General features: G+C 41.3%; 2 protein-coding genes across 2 annotated transcripts; both read right to left on the bottom strand.

Annotated features, from left to right (window-relative positions):
• Nucleotides 1-384: 384 nt before the first annotated feature.
• srsf6a (serine and arginine rich splicing factor 6a) lies at nt 385-5,346 on the bottom strand. Its single transcript, XM_079558920.1, has 6 exons — nt 5,144-5,346; nt 4,385-4,593; nt 2,028-2,164; nt 1,751-1,953; nt 1,606-1,677; nt 385-1,528 (listed from the first exon to the last, which is right to left on the bottom strand). The coding sequence occupies exons 1-6, from the start codon at nt 5,248-5,250 to the stop codon at nt 1,084-1,086; spliced, it is 1,173 nt and encodes a 390-aa protein (XP_079415046.1). The 5' UTR covers nt 5,251-5,346; the 3' UTR covers nt 385-1,083.
• A 1,608-nt stretch (nt 5,347-6,954) lies between these two features.
• eif2s2 (eukaryotic translation initiation factor 2, subunit 2 beta) lies at nt 6,955-16,583 on the bottom strand. Its single transcript, XM_079558071.1, has 9 exons — nt 16,471-16,583; nt 13,233-13,416; nt 12,956-13,056; nt 12,748-12,874; nt 12,546-12,646; nt 10,670-10,818; nt 10,533-10,589; nt 10,364-10,449; nt 6,955-7,246 (listed from the first exon to the last, which is right to left on the bottom strand). The coding sequence occupies exons 1-9, from the start codon at nt 16,483-16,485 to the stop codon at nt 7,071-7,073; spliced, it is 996 nt and encodes a 331-aa protein (XP_079414197.1). The 5' UTR covers nt 16,486-16,583; the 3' UTR covers nt 6,955-7,070.
• Nucleotides 16,584-17,988: the final 1,405 nt, after the last annotated feature.

Raw genomic sequence — 17,988 nt, 5'->3', positions numbered from 1 at the left:
TGTGGAGAAATGATAAAAAAAAAAAAAAAACCCGCGATGCAAAAGTGACAAAAATGAAAACAAAACCAAAATTTGACAAAAACATGATAGGAAAAAAAGCGCAACATAAACATAGCAAAGCCACAAAGACAAAAACGCTTTTAAAAAAATGTGACAAGCGCAGCAACAACGTAATCGAAAGGGCTCTATCACTTTTATAGGCATTACATTGTTTCCCTTCAGTCGAGGAGCTTTTAGATTTGGGTAAAGCCGAACTGGAGAAAATTAGCTTGTTTCAGGTGGGGAAAAGCGGTTAATGGGTGGACATTGGTTACATCGATACCGTTGTCAATGGGAAAACAAACGACACACAACCTTCAAAGGCAGGGACATTTTCTTTAAGACATTTTATTTTAAACATGGAATAAAAAAACGTCAGATCAGGACCTGTTTGCGCGAAAGAAAAATAAATCAATGAATTTACTCCACAGATGCAGTGAAGGGTGTTTCAGGTAAACTAAAGGAGCCAGGAGAAATGTGGCCTTCTGATGTTTGCAGCGACACATATTTCCAAGTCCTAGCAAATTAAAAAGTTGCCATTATAATTGAGCAATACATGAGAAATCAAGCTCCTACTACACCATGGAAAAAGCAAACAGAAGCATTTAGATACGGAGCACAAACTACAAAGTAAAAAAGGAATAATGGTATCCATATGTCCATCGATCCTATACATTGTTCAAACAAAGTACAAACCCCTCAGTTCAGTCAAGGAAACCTCGAGTTCTAGTGGTTAGCAAAGGGGGCACAGAGACATTTTGAATGCCTGACCACTACACCAGATGGTGAAAAAAGGCAAATATTACTGGCTAAGCTGAAAAAGCAAGAGAGTCAATTTACCATTAAACTATCAGAGCTTGACAAGACCCAGTAGAGCATTTTTTTTTTTAGAGTTGGTGGTTTAAGAGACAATTGTGGTGCAAGCTTTCAGCTGAAATCCAATAAAAACACCTCGAAAGGCAAAGTTTGTTGAATTGGGAAGCAATACCTAGTTCAACAGCGCGGTTTATGTACAGCTTAACAGATCCAAAGCGAAATTCCACACTAATCCTGAGAGGCTGATCTGGATCGAGATCTGGACCTAGAGCGAGACTTTGAGCGAGAGGCTGAGTGCTTCTCTCTGGACTTGGACCTGCGCTCATCCTCCTGGGGCGACGGCGAGCGGGATGTGGACTTAGCACGGTCCCCATTCCCGTTCTCCATCGGGGAGGCGGAGCGGCTCCGGGACTTCTTTTCTCCTGAGGGCTCCTTGGACCGACTGCGCGAGTCCCGCTCAGACTTGACCTTGGAGCGGCTCTTGGAGCGGGACTTGGACTTGCGCTCAGCTGAACCAGATCTGGACTTACGAGAGCGGGACCTGGACTTGGATTTGTTGGAGCGGGACCTGGACCTACGGGAGCGAGATTTACTTTCTGCTGATTTGGAGCGGGATTTCCTGCCAGATTTGGAGCGAGAATGATGCCGCCTCTTGTTACTGCGGGAACGAGATCTGCAAACAGGAGGGATTATTAAAAAAAAGAAACAGTGTAATAAAAGCGAGTTGTAAGGATGTAGTAGTTCCATTACCGTGACTGAGACCTGGAGCGGCTCCTGGACCTCGAGTGGCTCCTGCTTCGGGAGCGGCGGCGGCTGCGAGACCTGATGATGCAACAGTTCAGTTAAGATCAAGCACAACTCGGGCTGAAACCACAGTGTCTGTTGGAAGTCCCACCTGGAACGACTGCCAGAGTAAGACCTTCTCCTCTTGGGACGGTCCTCCACCAGCCGGATCTTCCTGCCGTTGATGTCGGTGCCGTCCAGTTTATCCAAGGCCCTCTTCATGTCCGAGTGCGTCCTGAACTCGATCACTCCCTCGTTGGTGCGTTCCTTGTGGGCATCCGCATAGGTCACTTCTCCTGCCTGCCGCATAAAATCCTGGAATAAAAAGCCACATTAAATTAGCGAACAAAACAAGGACATTTTCAGTTCTATAAAGTACAGCGACTCACCTTTAGGTCTTGCCAGCTGCAGCGGCTGGACAAGTTCTCCACAACGAGACGGTACTCTGTACGGACCGGGGGCCCGTACTTGTCCCTGCCAGAGCGACTCCGGCTGCTGCTGCTACTGCTGCTGTATCCACCACTACCTTTAACAAAATGGCAACGCAAGTCAGAAAACTGAAAAGGACGGGCTGCACAAGTCACTGGGCCATCTGAACACCTGCCCACTACAACCAAGGTGGAACCACTCTGAGCTCACTAAGAGGCATTTTGAGTTAAATATTTTAACACTGCCATAGGCTTTAAAACTTAAATTTCACTACTTTAGAATCTGCTACAAAGAACACCACTGCATCCGTTTGTGGGAATTTAAACGCTTGCCTTTACAAATCCGCATAAACAAATGGCAAGTGATGTTCTTTCAAGACTGTTGAATCCTGGAACAAAACAAAAAGGGGCATCCACAACAGTTTGGGTCAGGGACATTTTGAGAAAGATAGCGGTGTCCAATCAGAAAGTCTAGGCTGCACATTACAGTAAAATTTTCACTTACAACTATTATTGCAAGTTGTTTTGCTATAGCCGCTCCAACTATGTTTGCTGTCAACATAGAAACCAATGGCAATCCTCACCATCGCCCCTGGACTATTGGCAAAAGGCTGCTGTCATCATGGCTTCCGGTTAGGTCAGCCAAGGATCAAGGGGGGCAAAGGTCACACACACATTGTAAGGTGAAAGCCAAGGCCAAACGGGACAGGCAGTCATCTTAGCCAGTCATCTTTAGCCTCAATGGACCTCAGCCCGCAACTGGACTCTTTCAAATTGAAACATCAAGGACTTTGTTAATGTTGAAAAAATTGACCAGTAAAAGTAACACACACACACCACAACAACAGGTTATCTCGTCCAATAAGTAACTAATGCTTTTCTAGCTACATTTTTGGAGAATAGATGGGACATGTTTCTTATGTGACTGAATTTATGGAAACACCATACTGGAAAAGCTTAATAAATAATGAAAAATAAAAAAGGAAAAGCTAAAAAGGAGTATATATATATATAAAAAGGAATAAAAAAGAAACAGCTATGTTCTAAATGTATTTTTAACATTCACCATGTTGAGTAGGGCTGAGTACCGTCGAAATATACACTGAGAGCGAAGTTCAAAATGTCTACAAAACATTTAAACTTAGTCTGAAGTTGAACTGAACTAAAAATGAGTTAGTTCCAGTGTTGTTTTCGTCAACGAAGACGATAACGATATCTTTTCGTTGACGCCCCTTTTTTAATGACAATTAGCTCTTTGGGGACTAGAACATGACGAGACGTTTACGAGTTTACGTCAATGAGACGAGACAAAAATGGGAGAAAGTTTTTCGTCAGATCGTTCACAAACAGAGGTTGTGCGCGGAGTGAGAGAACACACGGTAAACGTGACACGGAGCGGCGCCGTGATGCTCATGATGCGGCCGGGCAGCGGCGCCTCTCTCTCCCTCCCCGTGGCGTGCGGTCACTGTGTCACTGCGTACATCCTCCGCGGAGCGTCTGACATCCATGTCACAGGGACTTTATTGTTTCTCAGGACAGTTTTCAATACCGTGGCGTATGAACGCAGGAAGCACGTTGATGTAGGCTACGTATGTGCAGACAGCACTGTTGGTAAAAAATTTTTTTTAAAATCTCGAAGCGATGATCAAAGGACGAGGAGAGCGGGCGCTTTTGGGAAAAGTACTGTTCACAGTTGGCCTACCACTTCTGCCAGTGCCTATCGTGGTGTAATTTGTTTGTCAAAAGCTATAGAAAGCCAATAGATCGCTATTATTTATCCCAATTTCCAAGACTTAATCATAACTTCTTATTATGAAACAGACGAAAACGTGACAAAAACCTTTTTAATTTTCGTCTGACTAAAACTTGACAAACTATCACATTTTGAAATGACTAAAATGTGACTAAACCTAAAAGCATTTTCGTCCAAAAGACTAAGACTAAAACTAAATGGGCTGCCAAAAACAACACTGGTTAGTTCCAAATATTGCTATTCCAAAAGGAGAACAAAAGTACAATGAAAACCTAAGAGATTGGTACTTCACACTGTAATAATAAAAAAAAATCACAGTTACCAGAAAAAGTATTCTGGTACTGGAGACGTAAACCAAGTATCTTTATAGAATTGCTACTAATAAGGAAAAAAAAGAAGGTACCCAGCCCCAACTTTGGGTGTTGCTTCAATGACCTGTGTGTATCGTGCCTAAACTACATCCGTAATGGAAGGAGGTCAGTTCATAGCAACTACCTAATGTGCGCAGCGCATATAAGACACCTCGAAAGGAAGGGGGAGAAGATTTGTAACACACTGCACTTACTGCGCCCACCGCCCCAGTAACCACCACCACCACCACCTCCTCCTCCGCCGCCGCCTCCTCCCCCTCCTCCTCCTCCGTAGCCATCTCTGTCTCGCCGCGGCCCGCGGGCGTGCTCCACGATCACCCGCTCCCCGCACAACTCCTTCCCGTTCAGCTCATACACGGCATCATCGGCGTCACGGTTGTCTTCGAACTCAACAAACCCATACCTGAATGAATGAAAAACAAAACGATCGAGATCAAATAAGCACACAAGATTGATAACGAAGAGAACATTGAGCATGCTAGCAAGGCCCGTTAGCAAAAAGCTAACGAGCGTTACGTGATATGCGTCAAAAATAACGTCGGTTATGCGTGTCGCTTTAGTTGTAGTCCCACTAACTAAAGTTTTTCTGTGAATAACATTCCGAGTGTCGATCATGCCGATGGTGCCGCATGCATGATTCATTTTGAAGAAGGATTTTTCTTTTTTTGTTGCAAAACTGGTAGGGATGCAAATACTGATGGCCTGGACGCTGATACGCAGCCGCCATGTTTGCCATGCGACAACGACTAAACACATTCCCATAATAAACGTAATCGGAACACCAATGTAGAAAAAAGTAGCGTATGGCATGAATGAAAAGATAAACATGCCATTACAACTGAACAAATAATTCCTATTCCCAACATTAAACAAATACTTAGGGCCGCTAAAGCTAACACAACGCTAGTAGAGAACCCATTTCGGCCGCGTGTCCCCCTTTACCCGCCGCTTACCCATTTTTCAGATCGACCTCCATAAGCTTCCCATACCCGCTGAAAAACCTCTGGATGTCTTTCTCGCGGACATGGTAGCTCAGACGGCCAATGTAAACCCGAGGCATTTTTAGGGTCCAAAGTTCTGCTGACTACCGCGGCCTGGTATCCCTCTGGACTCAGCTGCACAAGTCCGTCACACTGTACCGCTAAACGGAAGCGTATCTACGAACTGTGGCGTAAAGGCAATCCACCAATCAGCGACGAGTTTGAAGAGGGGACTTCCGGATTGTGTTCTTTGGTTCTTCAAAATAAACTAATGGTTTAACCTCTTAACCCCCACCCGAACCCGAAAACGAGGATAAAAATACAAAAAGGAGCTACAAAATCACAAACAAAAACCCCTAAAAGCAACAAAAATAAAATAATAATAATAAATAATAATAAAACATTTCAAAGCGTGAAAGGCAGAGAAAAACAGTGATGAAGTAACAAAAACATGACATAAACACCTTTTAAAAACTGCGAAATACAAGAGTCTGGATCAGTTATGTAGGTCTTATATAATATAATATAATAATATAATATAACATAATATAATAATATAACATAATATAATATAATAATATAAATAAGGCTCGGTTAAGGCAGGAGGTAAGAGGTTAAAAGAGGTGACTAATGAAAACACAAATTACTTCACATATTCAGATGTTTGAACTGAACCAAGTCAACTTCTGTATTCTAGATACATAGTTTATGTGAAGATTGTGTGGGGAGCTAAAATTATTCAGACTTAGTGTCAGACACATTTTTATATAAGAAAAATATGTACATACAAATGCACATTTACCTACGTAAGTGTGTGTAGGCAATACTTATAAGGACTTTTTTCTTTAACCCAGGCATTTTTCAGTATCTGAAAATATAATTTTGTATGTGTCAAGTGTTTATTTAAATGGAATGCACAGCAACATATTGTCAGAAAAGCAACTGTGTGTGCATATGATGCAGAAAAAGCAGCAGAGGTGGAGAGAGAGTTGAATATTTTATTTTTGTAAAAATTGGATTTCAAAAGAACTTCAGCCAGATCTCCTCATTGACCTTCAAAGAACCATTTCAGTCTTTTTATAATAATGTTTTGCCTCCAAACTTTGACCTCCATAGAATGTATATTTAGCTGTAGATCCGAGTTTCCTGGTCAGAAGTAGGAAATAATAGAGCAGTTTGCTATTCTGAAAAATGAGCTTCATAAAAGATATTATAACAGTGTGTTGTAAATTGTCCATCAACGTTACAGATTCTGCCACATATAATCTGCCTAATCCATTTCGCAGCTTGCCAACTGTTGCATGAAGATAAGCAAACAGACTTTACCACACAGTTGCCATCTCTGCTGATTTTATCAGAGAGCCATGTAAAAGAAATCCTATGCAATGTATTTAAAATGCTTTAATCCAATTCAACATTTAAACATCCTGGTATTGAGTCAAAGCGAGTTGTCAGAAAATATTGTTAGATAATCTTCTTGACCGTGTTGCATGTAGAAATTCAATTAATGAAATATTACAACTTTTTTTTTTGGAAAGGATGAGAAAGATTCTAGCTGTGTTCATCTGGATGTTTTGCAGGTATTAATAATCACAGCAAAATGAAACAAAAAAAAACTAAGTGGTGCAGGGTTCCTCAAATCCAATGCCTCCAACAGGTGTGTAGCATATTTCATCAGCGTTCGAGCCTGAACCCCATCTTTCCGCTTCAGATCCCCTCTCACTCCTGTCTGGTTAGGCCCTCACAAAACAACAGCCAACCCCCCACAGTTCCGCTTTTACAGAGAGTCCTTGCAGCCATCCGGACAGGCCGCCGCCGCTCTGCCCTGGGCTGGTGGCCCGTTCGCGGGAGACGCGGGAGGGGGGCGCAGGGCAGAGGGGCGGCCCGGGGGCGGCGGCCTTTAGGTGGCTTTGGCCCGGAGCTGTGCCCTTTTGCCAGTGACGGCCTGGAAACCGGTCTTGATGCTGGCCACGGAGCAGCGGGAGTGGCACGTCTCGCACTGGAGGAAGTAGAGCCGGGTGTCCTTCTGCAGGATGGTCTCAGGGGAGCGGCAGGTGTGGCACGTCACGTACTCCTCTGTGGAGAGAGAAATGAGCAGACTGTGGTTACAGCGGGTTCTGCAAATGACCGCTTTGGACATTTTCACTATTTCTATTGCGTTTGTGCTTTGAGGATATTTGAGAAACTATAGGACTGAGGCGGACGACAGTCAGTGATTTCAACATTTCAAAAACAGTTTTGGAGTTGAACAATGACGCAACTGTATCCAGGAAGTACAGAACGAAGTGCTGCCAAAGTAGAAAAACAGCTAAATTCATGGCGTGCTTTAATCAACAGGATAATACAGGCCAATCCTATAACAGAAAAAGAATTTAACAAACACTAGGACAAAAACAAGGCTAAAATAAGACTTGACCAGGAAAATGAGAATTTAAATTCAACTTCGGCACATTTATAAATTCCATGCTTTTTGCTTAAAGGGGCTGGAAGCAAGTTCGCCATTTTATACTCACTACTGCCACCTCAGGCCATATGTGGAACTGCACCTTCTATATTAAAGAGGGGGTATTATGCTTTTTTCAGCCACATAGCACCAGTCTATGGCACACTACAATGATGACGAAACCTTCTGTTGGTCTGTAAATGCAGTAAATTAGAATAACTGCCTTGTATAAAATTGCTCTTTCAAAATGGCGGTAGCGAAAGACTTGAAATAGGCCCCTGTCTCTTTAAGAACCTCTGACCCTTTCCGACACGCCCCCTCCACACGCTGTCTGTGGCATCACAACACTGCGCTCGTTGTCTCAACTGTATTGAAACTACGATCGGTGCATTTTAATTTTTATTGTTGGAAAGGAGCTTCTGTTTATCACTTTGTGAACAATGGCCACACAGGATATTATTTGGAGACAAACCTTCCACACCGGACGCTTGGAAGAGGCTCTTGCCTGAAAAATAACTGCTGTTTGGAGGCTATCTCTTTGCATCTGCCATGCCCTATGGATCTCTAACTATACCCCCATGGACGACACCAGGATCTGCAGGAGCCCATACGATTCAAAGACGGACATTATCTGTGCAGGTGGACAGTGGTTTTTCGAGGTTACCCGTTAGCTTGTTATAATCGACTACAGCTCATTGTTGATGAAAAGTCTGTAATAAACCACAAATGTGTAAAGCCAGGCTCATTGTGTGATCATCGTAAAGGCTGCTTCGAGTAGTTGCCTGCTTTATTGACGTTATTTGTGCATAATATGCTGCCTGTTTTCAATGAATGTTGTGAAGGTGAAGGTTGTTAGCTTGTCGTGGCTAATAGTGCCTTAGCTCCGGGAGAAAACCACTCGGCTACGACTCACTGTAGATGAAATGTGAGCAATAAACTACACAATCAACAAGCCAGGCTCCGTGTGTGATCATCATAAAGGCTGCTTCAAGCAGTTGCCTGTTTTAGTGACGTTTTCAATGCATAATATGCTGCTTGTATTCAGTGAATTTTCCCGTTAGCTTGTCGCGGCTAGCTTGTTAGCTCCGGGAGAAAGCCACTCGGCTATGACCCATTGTAGATGAAATGTGAGCAATAAACTTCCAAATCAACAAGCCTGGCTCCGTGTGTGATCATTGTTAAACGGTTCTTTATGTGTGTGGTGGTTTTATTGACTTTATGTGTGCATATTTCTCGTTTTCACGTGATGACTCGAGGTTTAGCTTAGCATTAGCTTTCTCCGGAGGCTCTGTGCATCATCAAGGCCCAGCGCAGAACCAGACACTGAAATAAGTGTTCTTGTCACCGGTTTTAATCCTGGGTGTTTAGGTAACAGAAACACTGATGTGTGTCTTTGTAAAAGTCTGCTGTGGCTCCGGTTCACCACACATGAAGCTAATCCTCCATGATGACTCTGTTTACATCTTAGGGCTAGACACTCCGGGGAGGGGGTTCTGCTGAGGAGCAGTGGTTGGTTACTCGGCTGGTGACGAAAGGTTGGAGGCGTATCCTGGAGGTCGGAGGCGTTTCCTGAAGGAATCAGGCGTTTTATCCCTAAAATGGCCGCCATCAGAGTTTCTACAGATTACTCGAAAATACGTGAATGTGCTAAGGCAACACTTCAGGCATGTTTTTAATGAGGGAATGACTTAATAACATGATGTAAAGCTTGAAAAAGTCGATTTTGCATAATACCCCCCCTTTAAGCTCGTGCATGACGGCAATTCGGGCCGAAGTGACACATTTTTGAGTGACCGTACAGGATTTTAGAGGCAGTTGTGGTTAACAGGTCTGAGCTCATTCTACACATTAGGACATGGCTGGAACATGTGGGGGGTGGAAAATACTTAATTTTAAAAATTTTAAACTCCTTATAGTCCCTTTAAGCTGAGCGCACACAAAATGTGTCGCTCTCAGTCAGATGGGAGGCTTTAGTGCCTGTGATGTATTGTGGCTACAGGTTACATCACCTAATACTGAGAGATGCCGTCTTAAAGCTGAGGTAGGGCTTATTTTCTTATTTTTAGGGCTTTTTTTTTTTTTTTGCAGTTAAGTTATTTTCTTTTAGAGCCTTTGTTGTAAACACAGCAATTTGAAACAAAAAAAAAGAAAACCAACAACTAAAAAGCTGTGTTCAATCAGCATCTAAGTACTGCATATTTTAATTGAATGAAAGTGTACAATAAGCACTAGTACTTCTTTTTCAGTGGTCGCCCAGATTTACCGTCAGGCAGTTTAATCACATGAACAACTGGGGCGTGCAGCTAACAGTTTATACTTTAATACCTGCTCCTTTCACAGTTGAAAACGGATGAATCACGTATCTCAGCTTTAAAAGGAACAGGCCACCGTTTTTACATACTGAAATATGTTCTTGCCTGAGCTTAGACGAGTTGATGCGTAGCTGTCTGGTCTTTGTGTGTGCGCTCAGTCACGCAAAACGACCAAAGATGATGTTAGCATTTTGGCCTCTACCAGTATATTCCTATAGCTCCAAACGGGGGTGAAGTTGGAAGCTATCACGCTCTTCCACGGGCACAAAGACCAGACTGGTACGTATGAACTCGTCTAAGCTCAGGTAAGAACATATCTCAGGATGGAAAAACGGTGGCCTGTTCCTTTAAGAGAAACTTTCTGTGCATTGACAAAGTAGAGATGGGTTTGAGTACATCAGTGCTCACAAAGGGTTTACCTTGAATCAGGATACTTACTAATATATCTTCTCAACACATTCTCTATCTGTTTCTGTTGAAATCTGCCCTTGATGACGAGCTGGTTGTTTCCGTCTATGGAGCCACTGTCGAGGGAAAGAGGGACAGACGTGTTCGTTCACTTACGATTAACACGCAACAGATTATTACGCTACGGAAAAACTCTTACCTCGTACCCAACTCGGCTAAGAGGAAAGCGAGGAGATGTTTGGGCTGACGATGCAACCTGGGATGGAAGCAAAGCTGGCTTAATAACCCCGTCGGTGTAGGGGCCGAGCAGTGTTTGTCTGATGGTAGAGAACTTACAATTTGCAGATGTCTGTGAAGTTGACGAAGGACGTTTTCTTGGTTCCCACTCGTACGACCTGAGGAGGCTTCATCACGAACTTCCTCTTCTCTCCGGCCACCATGTCCGGGTTCTTCTCCCTCATGATGTTAAACACTCGATTCAACAGCTGAAACAAAGGTTTAACAAGTTGAAGGCCAGTGTTTGCAGAAGTGCTTTACAGCCGTTTATTATACAATTTCTGTGGGACAATTAAAAAATGTATATTTCCAAATGTGTGGGGTTATTTTGGTGACACTAAAACAATGTAAATACTAAAACAATTAAAATATAGGCAAATAAATGTAAATATATTAGAGCTGGGACGATACGCTTTTGTCACGACACCTATGTCGACACAGTATTGTGATTTACATATTTATTTTAAAAAATAAATAAAACAAATGTCTGGATATTTGTGCAATATAAGTGCATATAACAGGCTTTAATGCGTTTGAACATATGACTTATTTAGATGGAAAACATCGGTTGTAACTCAATCATTTTATTTCAGTGAAGCAGCAATTTTAATGGAGAAGTTGGAAAGAAAAGTTCTTTTTACTTTTATTTAATGAAGAGTAGTTCCAGAGTAGTTTAACATGGTTGGCACGGCAACAGTTTAAAATAGTTTGCCTCCATCTATGTCACTTCCTGTCAGTGCCCAATAAGGAAGTGAAACTAAACATCACCAAAAATGTCAAACTAAAAGAAAGCAGAGGTACAGTTTTGAGCAAAATATGAAATGGAATTGTGTTAACGATGTTTTAGCAAAAATGGTGTCTAATAATGTGTCACATACACTTTAAACAGATAACAAGCTTCACAACTTAAATGTATTGAAAGAAAAGTATTGATACTTGGCATGACAAGTATCAATATATTGTTCCAGGCTTCAGAGTATATTAGTACGAGTGAATTGGCTACATTTGACTATGTTATGCTCACACAGACGCGGATTGTTGATGCATCACCATGTAACCAATCATTGGTTACAACTTTGGCATTTGGACAAGTGCCTGACCGACATATGGGGCGCTATTAGGGCTTTAAAATGAGCCCTCGCATAACTTCCTAGGCCTCAGGGGAGCAGAGGAACAGGTCACAGATTTGTACCTATTTTATGTATTTTATGTTGTAGATTTTTGCGTATAATTTCGGAACCATTTTGTTTTGGAATCTACTGACATTTGTCTTTCAAACAAGCGCTCTCTGAAGGAGCTACTAGACATGAATATACAGCACCCCCTGCTGTCACAGCTCAACACTGACGCATTTAGAAGCTTCAGACTCAAGATTATAGACGAGACATTTTTTTTAAAATTTGGTCCAAAACATGTTTGTTTGTTTGAATACTTTATTGTCCCCGTAGGGAAAGTGCATATTGCCAGTGCATATCGTCATCGACCAATCAAAGTCCCCAATAATCGACATCGACCCACATCGGTCGACCTCTATTTGATATATTTCCATGATGGAAACTACTTTACTATAATAATACAGGTTTAACTATACACTATTTAAGAGATTTAAAAAAAAAGATAAATTAAACTACACCAACCCCTTCATATTAGTATTGGTATCGGACCCCAAAAATCCATATTGGTCGGGCTACAAATTGGATACATCTTTTACGAAAGGAAACGTGCTTTTGTAATACAAAAACATTCCCTTTTCCCATTATTTAAAGAAATGCATTCTATAAAAGTATAAAGCATTATCAGCCATGTATTAAATATTGCATCTGAATGTCCCCTTGAGTGCCGGCCCCAGAGAAAAGTCATCCATTATTTGTATATCACATTACTGAACAGGTAGACACCCATTCCTGTGGTAATGAGTTGGGATGAGTTGTGGTACCTCGTCATATGTGTAGTCGCGCTCAGTGCCAGCCCAGGCCGGTCCAGTCGAAGAGCTGAACGAGATGCCATCGTTGTTCTTACCTTCATCGTCCTCTAGCGCTGAAACACATCACAAACACGTCACAAACGCATCACAAACAGAGTTTCACAACACGAGACAGCTTTAACAGAGGGTTATTTCACTACACAGTCCCCATTACCATCGTCCTTCTCCAATTCTCCTTCATCAAATTCCACTTTCTTTGACTTCTTTTTCTTGGCGGGAAGCATGAGGTCCAGGTTGTCCTCTTCCAAAACCTCCGTCTGCTCTCCCTCGATTTTCAGCTCCTGGTTTGAGAAGTTTTTTTTTTTACTTACTGAATACACAATTAGAACCATTCACGATCACGAGTCAACTTCTTCCTTTACCTTCATTCCTTCTTCCAGCTCATTATCAAACACTTTTTTCGGTTTCTTCTTCTTTTTCTTTTGATTGAAGAAATTTAGGTCATTCAAATCATCTGAGGTTTCTAGAAAAAGCACAAATTGGACAGTCAAACAAAGAATTATGCAGGAACACCATGTTAAAGCAAGTGTTCAGCTTTATTCTATAGCCCGAGCAGTGTTATAATGTTACATCCAGTCTATGATCTACTGCCATCCCTAACAAACACAGCTCAAATGTCCTCATATGAGGTGTTCAAACCTTTCTTCCTGCTGTCGTCCTCGTCCAGCTCAAACTCCTTGTCGTCTCCGGCCTCGGGCTCCGCCTCCTTGGGCTCCACCTCTTTGGCCTCCTCTGCTCCAGGGCCCCCTTCTCCATCCTCCTCCAGCATGAAGGGCTTCTTCTTCTTCTTCTTCTTCTTGGTCATGTTGGGATCGAAAATCATCTGAAGGAGACAGGAACACCTTCGTTAGATTATTAGGAACAATAAAAGCGGATTAGAAGTGAAAGAACTGGATCGTAGAACAGTGTTGCTGTGTAAAAAGTTTCCCTCAACCTTTATGTGAATTTTCCACATGTCCAGTTAAACATTCATTCAAGATCTGGGCTCATTTTAAAAGCAGCTTTGTTCTAAATAATCTCTTAATTTATGCTCCAGTAATGCAAAACCATGTGTTTGTTCCTTCCATTATTGACAGCTCTTTTGCAGAGTGGGCCGCACATGGCCTGAGGAAACTCAGAGACATGTTTGTTGAAGGACTGTTTGCCTCGTTTCAACAAGTGAAAGAGACTTTTCAAATTCATGATTCTCATTCTCAGTTTTGTGTCTGCTTCTTTGAAAACATTGTGGACTTGAATGCAAACTCCAAAAGACTCATCAGTAAAATTTATGCTGTTGTCAATTCCTATGATTTGGACCATTGGCTCGAGTCAAAGGAAAGTGGGAGGAGGAACTTGCAACGATAATCTGTGAAGATGAACAGGATTCACTGCCAGTATTAATTATTTAATATCTATCACTCGCTCAATTCATCGTCCATGGTCAAACATGTTATATAATAAGAAGTAATATTCTACTTAAATGCATGAGTCTCATGTGTCCGACCAAATAAATATTAAACAGTGAAATGGAGCTCTAATGGAGTTCAGACTGTTAAGAGCTGTTCAAAATGTGGCTTCTTTTTAAAAGGTGCAGAACTCAAGGATGAAGCCGTGAGTTAGATTTCACTCCATTTAAAAAAAATGTTTTTTATATGTAGTTTTACATTTAATTTTAGTATCTTTAACAACTTTGGCTCTTCATTACGTTTCTATAATTTACTTAAGCTATGACAAATGAATATAAAGTACGGAGAAATTGATTTGTAACCTGTAGTAATTTATATTAGCTATAGTTTATCCATCTGTGATCGGCTCTGCTCACGTCCAGACCAAGAGGAACTGTCACTTTGATATCAGACAGAGGCAGCAGCATTGTGGAGATTTGCTTTGGTGTCTCTTCTTGCAAAATCAACATTATATTTTAACCCTGGAAGTAAGATTTGACCTGGACACGTGAAGATGAGAGATGACGGCGAGGACTGTGTGATCTGTCTGCAACTTTGTGACGCCACGTTTTGTAATCCTTGTATAACTTCAATTGCCTAATTGCAAAAGTTTGAACTTGGTATCCCAACCAAAGCGACTTCAACAGCTAAAAAAGCCCTTGTAAAAGGCAATAATATGTAGTCCATAGTTTATTAAATCCCGATAACAACGCTGCATCGATTCAGAATCCTTTCGCTGTAATTAACGTTGCGTCTAAAAAATAAAAAAACAATTATTCTTCTCACATCTATAACTGCTGCTAATGATGAAAACTTTGCTGAAATTATTAAATGAAAGTCTGTTGTCCATGTTGTGCAAATGGTCTGAAGCCTTGGAACGGGGAGTCTTTCTTCATGACTGTAGAGATGTTAAAATGCTCATTTGAGTAAATTATGCAAAGCACGTTTATTTGTAGAGCACTTTTGAGCCCTGTATATGATTATGGCAAGTTTAAAGACCCTACACAATGGAAACCACTAAATTAAAACGTTAATTGTGGTCCAAACCCATCCGTAACTTCCCTAATATATTTGCAGCATCTAAATTCGTCACAGGGACAGGTTTCCAGGGTCACTTTCACAAAAATACAAGAAAAAAAAAAAATTGCCTGAAAGTTCATGAAATTGATACAAATGTTTTACACTGTTTTCCGTATGAGCTTACAACACACTGGAGGAGGACAAAACAAATGCTACATTTATAGAAGTAAAATCAGGTGTAGTGCCTTAAACTCGCTCTTAACTTTCCTAACTGACTTTAACATCCTAGTTCTTAACAGGGATGAGTTTATGAGTGACCCTTCCACAATGGACCGGGTCACGGTCATAGAAATGGTAACAAAGTAGCCTGCATGCTCACGGGATTGCTCATATGCTTGGTGATTACATGCCCATTACATTTTCTGCAATTACGTTAGATTATTACACTGTACTGAATTAAGGCAAAACTAATCCCTAAGTGTGAGATAAGGAAAATATCATAACATGTGTCCTTGGGCAAAGCATCTCACCCACTTTGCCAATGTCTGAATTCAGGTGTGTGAGAGGTTGGTGGTGACTGGCTAAATATACACTCTGTAAAACATTGCTTTAATATTAAAAATGTGGACAATAGTACAACGTTATGAGAAATGTGTGGGAAACACTGTTCAAGATCAGCAACAAATTAAAGCACAAGAACACATTAGAATTAAAGATCACCCCTCCAGACACATGGGTGTGCCCACTTACAGCCATCGTCAAATAACATTTCACACTCAACAACCCAAAATTCACTTCATATAAAGAGTTAACATTTCATACTATTTTTTTTTTTTTAATTGTTTGGTTTCGCATTAATATGAACTGGTCAATATTAACAAAGTATAATGTTTAGGCACATGCCATCTGATTTTCTATCAAAGGCACAGAACTATACTTAAACATATTACAGAACAGATGGATCCGTGACAGCCTGATTTCTAATATCAAACAGAGACGAACAAGTTCTCGAATGGTTTTGATCTGTGCGACATCACTTTAAAACAAAGACATGCTGTGTTAGTGTGAATGAACAGCAGTAACTAGCTTCAGTAACGGCTAAAGCTAATGAAGATAGCTGCTAGCTAGCTAACTGCGGCCACACCGCTTTTGATCTAATCTGGTCCCGATGGACAACATCTCCGAACATTTGACTCCACTTTTGAAAATATTCCAATGACACGGCCCAGAACTGAGCGATACGCTATAAATGCGACAACGAGCGGTCGGGATGTGGGCCGCTGTTAGCTTGATGCAACCATGTGAGAGCTGCCGCGATCCGGAGAGGGCCGAAGTCATCCTTTACACCGAGTCAAGGATTTTAATTCACGGATAACAGCTGAATAAACACATACGAATACTGTGCACTGAACCAAAGTCGTGTGGGCGCTCACCTCGTCTCCGGACATGTTTGCTGCCTGTTAAAAGAGTGAAATGTGGTACTTTAGTGTTCCGGGATCACACACCGCTGCACCTCTGCACGACACCTCTTGCATCAGCGGAGAACCACAGTGCGCATGCGCAACGTGCACTGTCACCGAGGTGTGTTCAAGAGCAAGAGGTTGCAAAATGTTTACATCAGATTTTACATGACGAAATAAAGAAATAAACATGTTTAAAAAATATACTTTCATATATATTTCATAGTTGTGCATTTGGATGGTTTCCAGCCTCTATGATCAGGATTTATTACGGTTAACCAGGGTTGGGGAGTAACTTAATACAAGTATTTAGAATACGTATTTAGAAAACTCATTTTCGGTCACTGTATTTTGGTACAGTTACTTTCATATGAGTGTTTACTAGAATACAGTTACTTTCCAAATATCAAGGGAATACATCCCAGTACTAAATCATTATATTTTAGCTCCATATTGCACAACATTATTAAAGCTTTACATCATGTTATTATGTCAATCCCTCATTAAAAACATGCCTGAAGTGTTGCCTTGGCACATTCACGTATTTTTGAGTCCTCCTAGGAACGCCCCCACCTCAGGAGACGCCACCGAGCTTTCGTCACCAGCCGAGTAAACCAACCACTGCTCCTCAGCAGAACCCCCTCCCCACTGATGCCACAGACAGCGTGTGGAGGGGGCGTGTCTGAAAGGGTCAGAGGTTCTTAAAGAGACAGTGGCCTATTTAAAGACATTCGCTACAGCCACTTTGAGAGAGCAATTTTATACAAGGCAGTTATTCTAATTTACTGCATTTACAGACCAACAGAAGGTTTAGTCATCAGTGTAGTGTGATATAGACTGGTGCTATGTGATTGAAAAAGCATAATACCCCCTCTTTAAGAAAGAATTTTTGACCTGTTTGCTTTTAATACTTAGAGCACACTGAATTGTGTCTAGGTTGGAATCATTTGGTGTTTTTAAAATGTTTTTATCTTTCTGTGAAGCACTTTGGTCCTCCTGGTGTTGTTGTAAAGTGCTATATAAATAAACTTTGATTGATTGATTGATTGATTGACTGATTGATTTTCCTCCTAAAATAAAATAAAGGGTTCATACAAACACTGCACATGTTTCACATGATGCTGTATCTGTTGCTCCATTTGCCAAGAGAGTTAAAGAGTTCATCATTAATGGTGAGTTTATGACAGGTGTCCCTACTATCAATGTGAAAGTATTCTAAAAAGTATTCAGAGTATTCAGAATACAGTACTCTGATTAGACAAAGTGACAGAATACGTTACAAAACACATTTTAAGGCTCAAGTATTCAGAATACAGCAACTAAATACAATACAAAGTATTCTCCCCAACACTGCAGTTAACTTATAGCATACTGTATACTCAATATGCTTCAATGACTGTATATGACACAGCCATTGAAGTAGAATACACAGCATATAGAACAGGAGTTCCAAAACCTTTCAGGTTGTGATGTGACCCTCAAGATATAGAT

Source organism: Gobius niger (assembly GCF_951799975.1).
Source record: "Gobius niger genome assembly, chromosome: 6".
NCBI classification, from domain to species: Eukaryota; Metazoa; Chordata; class Actinopteri; order Gobiiformes; family Gobiidae; genus Gobius; species Gobius niger.
This window is presented reverse-complemented; position numbering and strand designations above follow the sequence as displayed.